The 13,876-nt window shown below is 38.8% G+C and overlaps 1 protein-coding gene across 3 annotated transcripts in view; it reads left to right on the forward strand.

The window, feature by feature from the left end:
- Positions 1 to 13,876, forward strand: part of LOC125451665 (zinc finger protein 407-like) — a 455,235-nt gene that overhangs the window by 312,079 nt on the left and 129,280 nt on the right. For all 3 annotated transcript variants that reach the window (XM_048529122.2, XM_059645956.1, XM_048529124.2), the window contains one exon: positions 11,381 to 11,559. In XM_048529122.2, the coding sequence (XP_048385079.1) occupies positions 11,381 to 11,559 (179 nt within the window). The remainder of the gene's footprint in view (positions 1 to 11,380; positions 11,560 to 13,876) is intronic.

Genomic DNA, 13,876 nt, shown 5'->3' on the forward strand with positions numbered 1-13,876 from the left:
TGAATTTAATTTTGTTATTTGTGGCTTAAATAAATGATTCCCACTTAGCTGCTTTACTGAATGTATCCTGTTGCCTATGCATTTAGTAATGATTTCTGCTTTCATGGTGTTTCTTTTCTGGCAGATTCCTCCTGTCTGTGATGCTAATAATTTTCTTCACCATTTTTTGCTTAATGATCCTCAGTGTCTATTGTACAATAAATGCTTCCTACCAGTTCTATGATTTTAACAGTGGATCTCCTGTCTTTTCTGCAGTCTTATAAAGTCCCTAACTTTTCTTTGGTTAGATGGTATCTGTTTCAGCTTTGAATGTCTCCTTTTATTTATTAAATTCTGCCTTTGTTCTTGCAATGTCCTGGGGTGAACACCCTCATTTTGAAATGCAGGTATAGCCTTTGATTTCCCTTCCCAGCTGAGCCTTGTGGTGTCTGCCCATGATGTTCAATATGAGTTGTAAGTACTTCCCTTCACTTTTAGTATTTCCACCCTGTATTCCATCTCATTTTTAAAAGTTTTCCCTTGGCCAGTAAGGATTTCAACTCTACTCGCAGATCTTCTGATGTCGATTCACTGTCCGGCCGATATCTCCAACTTGGGACTCCTTTGAATCACCAGGACCCGATGTGATCTGTAAGAAGGGTAACAGAACCTGAAATGTTAACTGTGGTTTCTCTTCACAGATGCTGCCAGGCTGGCTGAGTTTCTCCCTTAATTTCTGTGTTTTTATCAAATTTCTAGCACCCACAGTTCTTCGGTGTTTTGTTTTTACTGCTATCTGTAGGAATCACTAACACTCCAAATCCAAGCGGGTCCTAATTCTGCGAATGCAGTATATTTCTTATCAGATCTGAAATGTGTTTTCCATTGGCAGTAGATTCTAGCTTGTTGAACCTTGTCATGAGTTTCTCTTCTGAAAGCATCTTCAATGTTTATCTCTTTCTGCTGCTAACTGTCTACATGAGCAAGACTCTTTCAGCCTTATCTGAAGAAATCTTCAGACTTTCACTACTCCAAGCAATGTTATGAAGCAGCTAAATGAGTTTACACTGTTGCATATCATATGAACAGTTCTCACTGCAGGCCATTCTGTTTTATGAGGCTGTCTCTTATATTGCTGACCATGGGGTAGGTTTATTGCCACCATTTCTTTTTCGGATAGGAATTTGCAGGGCAATTTGGTCTGCAATGAATAGAAGAAATCCACTTTCCAATTGAATGAAAAGAAGCTCTTGTCCCAAAGAAGATACAGTGAGCAACCAAGTACAAGTTGCACTGACGTGATGACTCACATAGACTTGAGGAGGGCCTGGATGGTAGATCTTACTCATTAGAGATTCTAGATTGTTCTCCCTCCAAATCTGAATGACATTGCATTGTGAGTGGTGCTTAAAGCACTCTTCAATATGAACGCTTTAAGACACTTGCACCCTTATACAACACCTTGCACAATCTGCACCAGACAAGTTCAACAGCCAATGTAGTACTTTTCAAGTGTCACCATTGTTGTGGAAAACACAACAGACAAATTGTGTATACCATGTTGTCACTAACTGGACTGAGATAATAACCAGACAATCTGTTTTTATTGAATGTTGGTTGAGAGATAAATATTGACCAGGATATCAGGGATACAGCCTGCTCTTCTTTCAGATTGAACTATGCGATCTACTGCGTGCACCTGAGAGGGCAGATTTTATTTCATCTGAAAGGTAGTAATTCAGCCGGTGCAGCACACTCTGTGTATGTTGCATTGGAGTGTTAGCCTAGATTTCTCTGCTTAAATTTCAGAACTTTCAGGCACCAGTATTACCCACTAGGACACAGCAGACAGGATAAATGCCATAGCAATCAAAGCAACTTCACCAAAAATGTAGCAAGTTAACCACAGCTTAACTTCAAAATGGTCAGTCTAAATGCGATTTGTTTGTTTTTTGTTTCAGAAGCCAGTTGATGGTTTTGGACTTGTGTTTTTAAAGACAGTCCTTTGCAGAATTCCATACAACAAACTGATTTCTTTTCACTGTGCTCGTTGAAATGGCGTTCTCACTTTATGAAAAAATGATTTCAGTTTCCAATGAGCATTGAACCACAGCACAAAACTGCAAATGTAAACTGGCAATCTCATACAGATAAATTGTAGGGATTGTTAGATTGTGGAATGTGGAACTCAGTATTAGGAGGAGATGGTGACATGATGGCATTGTTGTTGGATTAGACTCATGAACACCTGTCTCATGTTCTGAGGGTATGTATTGAAACCTACCATGGCAGATGGTGGAATTTGAATTGAATAAAGTTAAAAGCTAGCCTAATGGTGACCATGTAACCATTGTTCATTGTTATAAAATCCTATCTGGTTCACTAATGTCCTTTAAGGAAGGAAATCTGCAATTATTAAATCGTCTGGCCTACATGTGACTCCAAACCAATGACAATGTCATTGACTTTTCTAGGCATTAAATTCTGACTTAGCAGTTACGCCCATGTTCCATGAATTAATATTTTAAAAAATGAAAGAGAGGCTCCTGTTATATTATATGGTCCAAGGATGTTGCAAAACACTTTTCATTAAACCGTTTAAGTGTAGTCATTGCTATATTGTAGGAAATATGGCAGGCAATTTGTGCACAGCAAGTTACCACAAACAGCAATGTGATAATGGCCAGATCAACTGGTATTTTTTTTCAATAATGTTAACTAAGTGATAAACATTGGCCAGGAGATGGAACTGAACTGTCCTGTCATGTTTGAAATAGTGGATCTTTAACCAGAGAGGAAATGGGTCCTAGATGCATATCTCATCTGAAAGACTATCTCATCTGACACACATTATGCGCCTCAACTACTGTCTGTAACAGTGTGTTTCACATTCTTATCACTGTTCGGGTAAAGAGGTTTCTTCTGAATTTCCTATTGAATTTAATAGTAATTGTTATATTGACAGTCTTCAGGGCTGTCTTGAGAGGACTTGCCTAGAGTGAATCTTGAGCCCATGACTATCTGACATAGCAGCAAGTGTGCAATGAGCTAATGTAAATAAAAGTTTATAAAATCCCACCTGGTTCCTTCATAGATAGGTAGGGGGCAGAGGTTCCCAATCCGTACATGGCACCGAATGGCATGTTTATTTCTTAAACACCATTGGTATCTTGGGTTAGGCAATAAATGCTGCATTGTTAGTGTTACCCCCATCAAAAGGACACAATTAAACAAAAATTAGTCCTCTCCAGCCTTACCGTTGCTGCTATACAAACCATGTCCAGTTTATCCGATTATGTGCTTGGCTGTGCTACTAAGCCATTGCCTCTCCCAGACACCCACACAGCTGTCTATCGTCTTTCACCTCCCGACATCTTTGCCTATTATTTGCACATAAGAACGGTACATTTCAGATCATTTTACTAGAGATAATATGCAAAAAAAGTCTATTCTTGATATAACACCACACGTTTTCATTTTTCATGTCTTGTCAAATTCCAAAATGCTTCTGGCATATTGTCTACTGTAGCACACAAGAACTCTTGATGTATTAATAAATCAGAAGATGCAACTCATGACATCAATTTAAATGAATGAAGTTTAGTTTCTAATTTCCTTTTCTGTCTGTTTGTTTTCTTCCACACCAATAAATGTTTGATTTTAGGTTGAAATGAATATTTTGATTAAAGTTGATCATGTAAATAGGAGAATGTAATTGCTCTAAATTTTTGCACATTAAGATCTTGCATAGAATGTAAAGCACAAAGATAGTCCAGCCAGCCCAGCATTTATGCTCTGCTTGATACGCTTGCTGTCTCTCTTTATCCAAACCTATGATTGTCTTCCTTTCTTCTCCATTGTCTATTAAGATATCTTTAAATGCATCGGTACTATATGCCCAACCACTCCCAAATTTAGTGCTGATGCAGAAGGCTGAGAGAACTTCAGTGGAACAGGTTATAAGATTAAAAGTATAATGAAATGGTGAGTTCCACATTCTCACCACTCTTTGGGGAAAGAGGTTTCTTGTAAATTTCCAATTGAATCTATTAGCGTTTGTTATATTGACAGCCTGAAGTCGCCCGTTGGCCACAAGTTGAAGCACTTTGTGTTTACCTATATAAATGTAAAGAGCTCTATTGGGTTAGCTGTCTGGTGTCTGTTTTCTCAAGAAAAGTGCTGCAGCCTATTCTGGAAAATCTTTGACTTTCTGTTTCATCATACAAAAACAGAGCTCAAATAAATTTTTGTATGTTTCCCTGCCCCAGCCATGTTAGTGTTCTGAAGTGGCTGGCAATACTGATGTGATGAATTATGTTATGCAACTAATTCGATTAATTTGGTAGGAAAAGTTCAATGAGCTGCATTGTCAGCCGATCAGCAGTAAGTGAGGTAATCAGGAGAAATATTTCAGACTTTTAATTCATCAACTATTAATACAAAGCAGCTGGGAATGAACTTGTAGAAGAGGCTTAAATGACAAATTAATTTCAACACAGGTAAATGTGAGACATTAAATTTTGGTAGAAAAAGTAAGGAAATCACATATTTCATGGAAAATAAGAATTTAAGTAAGATAGAAAAGAATGGATCTGGGAGTGCAAATACACAAAACATTAAAAGTAGCAATGCTGCTTACCTAGACTCTTTTTTCGAAAAATTGCAAATTAAGCCCTAGAATTTATTTAAATGAAAAGTAGAGAAGGTATTAAATTTTTGTTATGCCTTGCTTGCACAGTCTTAGTTATTATAAAAATAATGTGGCGTACTTAAGAAGCTGGAAAAAGAGAATTACAATGATGGCCCTCAAACTGCAAATTTCTTTCAGCACAGCTTAGTAGGAAAATTGCTTCCCTGTGCACCAATTTTAATTGTTCCTACCCTCTTTCTCTTGTAACCTGTTTCATTGACATTTTCTCCCAGCTTCTGCATCAATTTCCCCCTGTCCAGCTGGTCATATCCATATTTCACGACATGCTTCTAAATTACATGTAGTTTTCAGTATCCAAGTTGCTGGCTGTAAGTATGAGAATGAATGACAGACTGTGTCTCCATCATCACTGTCTTTTTGCTGTTCTTCCAGTTTGACCAGGTTGCACTTGCATGTCTGGAAAGAGAAAGACCGAAGGGCCCAGTTGTGGTGTGGGAAGTGAGAGAAATTAAAAGATGGATGTTTATACCATCTGGAGCAGGGAAAGTAGGATTTTTAAAAATTATTTCATAAGTTTTCAAGGCTAGTGTTTGTTTCCCATTTCTAACTGGGCTTAAACTGTCTGCTAGTTCATTTCAAAGGGAAGTTAACAAACAACCACATTACTATGGGTTTGGGGTCACATGTAGGCTAGACCAGGTTAAAGATAACAGATTTCCTTCCTGAAAACTGGGTGTGCTAGACTGGTTTTATGACAATAAATGATTATTTTATGGCCACCATTTCCCAGGTTAGCTTTATATTCCAAATTTTATGAACTAAGTGTAACTTTTACCATGCCATGATGAAATTTCAGCCTGTGTCAAATCGGCTAATTCATTACTAGCCCAGTGATGTTATGACTATGTCACTGTCCCCTCTAAAAACGTAATGATCAAGATAAGTATCAGGGTGTAACCTTCAACCTCACCACTGGCAATGGGGTTAGCAGTTGATCAGTCTGTAATGGTCAGTACTGACTCCTCCATAGGACAGTGAGCACACCACTAGTTAGCTCCTGCTGTCAGAGATAATGGGAACTGCAGATGCTGGAGAATCCAAGATAACAAAGTGTGAAGCTGGATGAACACAGCAGGCCAAGCAGCATCTTTGGAGCACAAAAGCTGACGTTTCGGGCCTAGACCCTAGGCCCGAAACGTCAGCTTTTGTGCTCCTAAGATGCTGCTTGGCCTGCTGTGTTCATCCAGTTTCATACTTTGTTATCTTAGCTCCTGCTGTCTCTGGTTGTGTGCTCCCTTTCCTCCAAGAGACATGTGAGTGTGTCAGTTTCATGCAATCTGTCTCAATCATCTGACTATCACGGCCTTATCGCTGTCAGCGTGTGCAGGCTGTGGGGTGAGGGTGTGGTAGAATTAATGTTAGTTATGAATCATGATTGATAGAAATTGTTGGCAGGAGGATATTATATATGTGAAAATAAAGAGTGTTTATATCTAGCGGTACTGTGGTATGATCTGATATTTGAGGATGCATTTGCTAGTTTTGACGCAGATTGTCGTAGAACTGACCCCACGCTCATGGACGCTTGATATTGACCTTATGGCTATCTGCTGCACTGCCTTTGGGCATGTGTCTGCAGAATCTTCTTCTCTACTGTGTATAAAGGACAACACTTCCACTGTGCCTCCATTGCAACCTACAAAGACCCTGTTGTCTACTCTCTCCCCTGTTCTTCCATTCTTCACTGTTTCTTAATTATGCATAACTGCCTGAACTGGACACAATATGCATCTTTAAGAGGAGCAGGCTAAATTTAAGTGGTGCTCAGAAGTTACCATTTTTGGCCTATAGCTAGTACATACTGCAAGTGAATGGTGTGGTTGGTGCTAATTGCATAGTGCCATCATTGTAATGAGCAATAACATGAAGTTGATGTGTTGGCTGCATTTTAACCAATGGATGTGAGTCAATCGTCTTTTGGCATCTCCACAGCCATTTTGATGCTTTAAAAATAATAGCACTTAGGTCAACGACATCCTCTCAGTTATAATTGGAACACGTTTTGGAGACATTTTGTGGACTTTCTTCCCACTAGATGGCATTTCGCATTCATCAGTATTTGAGTGTGGGATTAGTTAGTTGGGAGTGATGTGCCTGGCTGATTGCCCCACTGTGATTTATGTTAAAACTGTTATTATTCTCAGCTGCTGCTTTGTGTAATGTTACCAATTTTTTTCCTCTTCAGTAATCTATCATTCCTGAAGAAACCAAAATATAATCTACCTTGGCTGCATTCAAAATCAAAATTATCAACAAGATCAGAATTCATTATATTGATCCTTAAATTTTGACTGTTATGAGTACATTGCCCCAAATAGTCAAGGAATGCTAGTTGCTTGATGTGCCAGGCGAGTTGTTTGCTGTTTAGTGAAAATTAATATTGCTTTTGCTCACATGGGCAGTAGCCTGTTTTTATTTCATGCCAAGAAAGGTAATGAGGACTAGTAATTGTATGTTATGTTGTCCATGAACATCTGCCTGAAGACTGTTGCAGCAGTTCATCTATCACATGGGCACGTATTTTTCTTTTTTTTTTCCCCCTTTCCACCTTAATCCATCCCTAGTGCTGTCCTGTAGTAAGGTTTTGATGGGACTATCCCTGGGCAGGGGCTCACATTAATCAGCCCCCTTGTTCAACACTCTGGCTGACATAATTACAACCTGCATACAGCAGTTATTCAAGTCGAGTCCTTGTCACTCGTGGTGCAAAAACTACACAGCTCAGATCCCCAAGGAGATTTCCTTATCACGCAGAACAAGGGCTCACAGGAGTTGAAGAGAATAGAAATGGGGAAATGTCTGTTGGGAACATTGTACAATCTGTTTAAAAAAAAAGACATTTGTACAAGGTTCAAGGGACAAAAGATGAACATTGTGCAAGTTTCTGAAACTGTATGGGACATTTTTAAATGACTGCATTCGATTTTTATGAAGCAGCCATGTATTATTAAGCTGCATTTCAGAAAGTCAGGTAGCTTCTTTTATTTCTTTGTAATCATTCCACAGAATCCTTTCTAAAAATTATGAAGTTGTACTTTTCTGGTTTTCTGTCAATGTGTGCATATGTTTTAGCAGAGATTATACGAAAGAATACCTAAAGATAAAAGAAAAATACTGGTTGCAAGCTGGCCACAAACAAATCAATGCTTCAAGAGTTTTTAAAAAATCACAATAAAGGCACGAAGCAATTTTACTATCATGTTAATTCCAGTGGCGTGTCAGGAAATAATGCTTATGTATCTCCCAGGTTCATAATTTGCATCCTATGTGTTTTACAAATCATAAGATCAATTTGTTTTCCTGCCAGTCTGTACATTATGGATATATTTCCTATTAGGTTGAACTAGTGCAGCTGACAATATTGCCCCAATTTGTTTTGTGAATTTCGAGCAAAATCAACTACCATATGATAGTTTACTGGGTGAAATGAGCCATGGAATCCAGTTGTGCTATTTTTTTACGTCTGCTATGTTTCTAGTGGTTACATTCAGTGTTTACATTCATGAGATTTTGTTTTGTTTTGTAGTTATATTGTCATTTTAATACTGTTTGTCTCCTATTTCGTCGTCTGAATCCATTGTAGTGTGTCTTTATTTTACTAATCTACTTACTGTTCTGCATTACCAATCTGCCACAGGCTATTGTACTGCTGTATTCAAGGTCTCTGAGCATGAATGAAAATCAACCATTTTTTAAAACTCATTTCTGATGAGAAAGAAGCTGAGTAAGCTTTCTTACAGCCCTTTCCAACTGGAATATCTTGCTGAAGACTGAAGCTGTGAAGTTCCCAGTGGGCTGGTCTCATGCAGCTTATAATGTTGCTAAGGACAGTGTCTGTGCTTTGTTTCCAGTTCAACCTGCAGCATCACCTTTGCTGACCTTCGTCCTCTCCTACAGTTATCAGGTTGCTGTTTTAGGTAATGAAGGCAGCAGCAGTTTATCTCTTTCTGTTTTTGGGAATGCAAGATAACAAGGTTAACCACTCTTCCAAGTGCACTTTCTTTTTCAAACACAAGTTCAGTTTATCATTGTATACCTTTAACATTCTAGTATATATGAAAATATAGGTGTGGCAGATTTTTCATATTGATCAACAAAAAGAGATCAATAATAGATATGAAATCTCGTCTTGCTCCCAGAATAAGAGGCAGCCATTTAGCCTTTAAGCCTTTTCCATCATTTGGTGAAATTGTGGCTGACCTGCAACCTAACTCCGCATATCCACCTCTGCACCACATTCCTTAATACCTTTGGGTAATAGAAATCTATCAACTTCAAGCAAAAAAAAATTTACAATGTTTGTCATTTGTAGGAAGGAGTTCCAGATTCCTGCCAACCTTTGTGGAACTGTTCCCTAATTTCATTCCTGAAAAGTCAGGCTCTAATTTTTAGTCATTGCCCCCTATTGCCAGAAGTTTCTTGCTATCTACCCCATCAGTTCCCCTTAACATCTGAGGAAATTTTATCAAATCATTTCTTAACCTTCTGAATTACAGAGAATACAGCTCTAATTTTTGTAATTTGTTCTCATAATCTAACCCTAGGAGGCTTCTGTTTAATCTACCTGCAATCCCTGGAAGGCTGTATCCTTCCTACAGTCTGGTATCTAGAATTAATCACAATATCTTGATCACTTTGCATTGCAGTGAGTGTGATTTATGTTTCAGGGATAAGCTTCAACTCCTGCACTGTCTTGGAATTCATAAAAGCCAAATTTTGCATTTTCCTTTCCTTCCAATGTTTTTCAGGTATTGCCATTAATTAGGAAGGCCCATTTATTCTCTAAATCTAATTTATCCAAAATTCTGATGCCTGACATCTAACTCGCACCAAGTTCTGTTCACCTATCACCTCTCTGCTCGTGTACCTATGCTGACTGTTAAATTGTAGCAGAGTAACAATTTAAAAATTGGCATGGTGGGATGTGGTGGGATACCTTCCCCTGCAACCGCAGGAAGTGCTTACACTTGCCCCCACACCACCTCTCTCACATCTATCCCAGGCCCCAAGATGACTTTCCATATTAAGCAGAGGTTCACCTGCACATCTGCCAATGTGGTATACTGCATCCATTGTACCCGGTGTGGCTTCCTCTACATTGGGGAAACCAAGCGGAGGCTTGGAGACCGCTTTGCAGAACACCTCCGCTCGGTTCGCAATAAGCAACTGCACCTCTCAGTCGCGAACCATTTTAACTCCCCCCTCCCATTCTTTAGATGACATGTCCATCATGGGCCTCCTGCAGTGCCACAATGATGCCACCCGAAGGTTGCAGGAACAGCAACTCATATTCTGCTTGGGAACCCTGCAGCCCAGTGGTATCAATGTGGACTTCACAAGTTTCAAAATCTCCCCTTTCCCCCACCGCATCCCAAAACCAGCCCAGTTCGTCCCCTCCCCCCACTGCACCACACAACCAGCCCAGCTCGTCCCCATCCCCCACTGCATCCCAAAACCAGCCCAGCCTGTCTCTGCCTCCCTAACCTGTTCTTCCTCTCACCCATCCCTTCCTCCCACCTCAGGCCGCACCTCCATTTCCTACCTACTAACCTCATCCCACCTCCTTGACCTGTCTGTCTTCCCTGGACTGACCAATCCCCTCCCTACCTCCCCACCTATACTCTCCTCTCCACCTATCTTCTTTTCTCACCATCTTCGGTCTGCCTCCCTATTTATTCCAGAACCCTCACCCCATCCCCCTCTCTGATGAAGGGTCTAGGCCCGAAACATCAGCTTTTGTGCTCCTGAGATGCGGCTTGGCCTGCTGTGTTCATCCAGCTTCGCACTTTATTATCTTGGATTCTCCAGCATCTGCAGTTCCCATTATCTCTGATACAATCTATCTTGAAAAATGTACTTTTTGAATTTATTTAACTTGCATTTAGATCTTTCATTCCAACAAAGCATGTAGATGAATTAACATCTTGAAATAGTCCCAGTAGATCCAAAGGTCAAGTATTTGTGAGTTCAGATTCAGAAGGTTGAATCTCGGGAGCACCTGACATGTCAGGTTGCTTACTATATTGGATAGTTCCCAACTTAGTCACTGGGTGGTGGTTCAGACTTTAAGGAGGTTTGACTATCTCAGCAATCATAGAAAGGTTCAGGACATACAGCATCCTCATTTTGGATGGAAGAAATTGTCTGGTGGGAGAACCAAATGGGAGTGTAGGGTTGAAGCAGAACTATGTTTAAATATTCAATCACTCTTCCTATTCTTTTTCTCTCCTTAAAAGAGGAGGCCTCCTTTTTATAGTTTTACATCCAATGATTATTCTTGAAGAATATGTTGACATGCAAATTGTTACTTTCACTGCCAATGTTTCATTCACTTTTTAATGACCTCTTTTATGAGGCTTTCAGGTTCTGTATGATATATGCAAACCTAATCATGCCTAATTGTTGCAATACCACTAGCCTAATAGTCAACATGATGGTTATTTAGGTAACTTAAGTACACTAATTGCCCTCCCTCTTTTTGCTTCAATTCTCACTTCCTGTTGGATTTTCTCGGTTGAATTGTTATACTTACTTACATGTAAGATATGTAATACTTACATTTTAATGGACTGCTTTTATTAAAGATTATAAATACTGAATCATCTATAAAATGGAAATTAAAACACTATGGCTACAGTTTAAAAAGTGCTGATAGTAATTCAGTGTTTTTTTTTGGGGAAAAAAAATTAGGTCAAACTGTGCTGAGAACATCCGCAAGCACATCCTACACACTGGCAAACACGAGGGAGTACAAATGTACAATTGCCCAAAGTGTGAGTATGGAACCAATACTCCATTGGAATTTCGCAATCATCTCAAGGAGCATCATCCAGATATTGAGAATCCAGATCTGGCATATTTGCATGCAGGTAAGACTCAATATTATTTAAACTTCAAATTTTCTTTTTTTTCTCAGAACTGCTTTATTGATAGCCACAATACAGGCTTGTAGGGTTGCCAATTCTGTTTGGACGTTTTCTACCTGGAGGCTTTCAATATGTGACCTTTCTATAACTAACCTCAGCCCAAATGGCCTTTTTACAATTAATAAACAGAAATGCTCAAAGAGAAATGGGGATAAAAACACACTTGCACATTCAGAATTTCCAATTTTTTTTTTCTTCATTTGGGTTTTGAAATAACTCTACAGAGGCCAGTATCTCACCACCAAGTCACCTTTTATTTAGATGTGGGGAGTCCTTGACAGTCTTTCAGTTCTGTCAGAGCCAGCTTTCACAGTGAAAAGAACCCCTGACACTTCTGTTTATACTGTCAGCCAGGTCTCCTTGATTGGACCAGATTAACAGTCCCAAACAAGGAACTCGTATTCTATAAGGTTCACCTTATTACAACTACTACACATTTATTTGGAATAGTGTTCAGGAAATTAACTGTCACTTCCAGTGGACTCCAGGACATTCCTGGAGAATTGACAACCTTACACAAATGACATGCATGCAACATATCAGATTAAGTCATGATTTTAAAGCAGAATGAGATGGTCATGGATTTACAAAATGGTTCCACCAGATGACCTGTGTACTGTTGCTTCCAATCTGACAAACCTGGGGAAAAGCCTTAGGATCCAACTGTGTTGAGTCGTATTAATTTTCAAGATCAGTATTTTCACATGGCTTCTTCTTCTTTATTTATATTTTGTGTATTGTCATGACAGCAAAGGACATTTTATATTGGCAAAATTAGCAGAAGAGTTTAGTCATCCTAATGCAACATATGAATTTAATACTGACAAGTAATAATTGTAACTTTTTTTTACAAAAGGAAAGAATATGCTAATCCTTTGAAAGCAAAACTTAAGTTTTTCTTCCTAAACTGACCAGGGCTTAACTGGAGATTAAGGATTCTAAAAAGTGTTTGTATTTTACGAAACAAGGAAAGTGAGCTTAAGAAGGGCTTCTAATTTTACAAAACAGGGAAAAGATTATTTAAGTGCATTAGTAAAGAACATTTCATTAAATTAACAATATTAGTAGAATATGTCAGAGTTTAGAGCTCCAAATGTTCTTTCTGTCTCTGTCTCTGTCATTGTCTCTCTCTGTCTCTTGCATTCTTTCCCTATTATCCTCTGTGATTTTTCAGGACAAAACCTTGAACCAGCTATCATCTCATTCCCCAGTTTCCTAGCTGAGTGAAATTAACTCCATTGTCCTTGAAATAATTTTAAGCCTGTTATTTATATTGGATTTGTCTATAGAGTTCTACTGTATTATATGTATGAGAGCAAATATTGCCACTATTATTTGCCAAAGTCTACCATACAGTAGATTGGGGCAGGGAACTCACACTGTCATTTCTGGAGGTCTTCTCATATCAAGGCAACAATCAGGTTTGTCATGCTGCACTGACGTGTTAGTTTGCTGCACTATTAAATGGTAACGACCATCAATTGTGTCACTGTGCTAAAGTCTGGGTTAGCAGCCAACCACTTTTCCACAGTAAAAGCAAGTTATAATGGAAGAAAGAGAGAACCTCCATCCTTGCAGTGCCTAGGACAATCTCCAAGGCATCTGAATGGTTCACAGTCAATTAATTAATTCTAATGTGTAATGACTGTTGTAATATTGGGAAATGTGGCAGTCAGTGTTCCACAGCAAAGCCCGCACAAGCCATTAGATATTGATGATCAGGCAATCAGTTTCAGGGTTGTTTTCTAGCTGTGGTGGAATACCTGTTCCTTCAAACATTAGGTAGAGCAGTTTTGAATTTGTGATATCACTTCCCCAATAGTAAATGATCTGTAACTACTCCCATTTACTCTCTAGCCTAAAAGTTAAAGATAGGATCACCAATACCTAGACGACAGTATCTCACCCATTATCTGTGTCCTTCAACTGAACAGTAAATGTGCAAAAAGGCGAATAAAGAATAGCAGAAAATAATACAGTTACAACAATGACAAGTAACAAAACTAAAAGTAACTGGAGGATCAGTTCGTCAGATTACATCAGAGGCAATTTTCTGTAACAAATGTGAAGGAAATACGTTTGTGCAACAACACATGTTTAATTAGTATTATGGTAAAAGTTTGTCTGGGTGGGGAAGAATGATTATAATATATAATAACAAGTTTAAAAGTGATGTGGTTGAGTCTGAAACTAGGCTTTTAAATTTAAATAGATTCAGTTCAGAAATGTGGAGGTTGAATTAGCTGAGATAGTTTGGGAA

Source organism: Stegostoma tigrinum, chromosome 5 (genome assembly GCF_030684315.1).
Source record: "Stegostoma tigrinum isolate sSteTig4 chromosome 5, sSteTig4.hap1, whole genome shotgun sequence".
NCBI classification, from domain to species: Eukaryota; Metazoa; Chordata; class Chondrichthyes; order Orectolobiformes; family Stegostomatidae; genus Stegostoma; species Stegostoma tigrinum.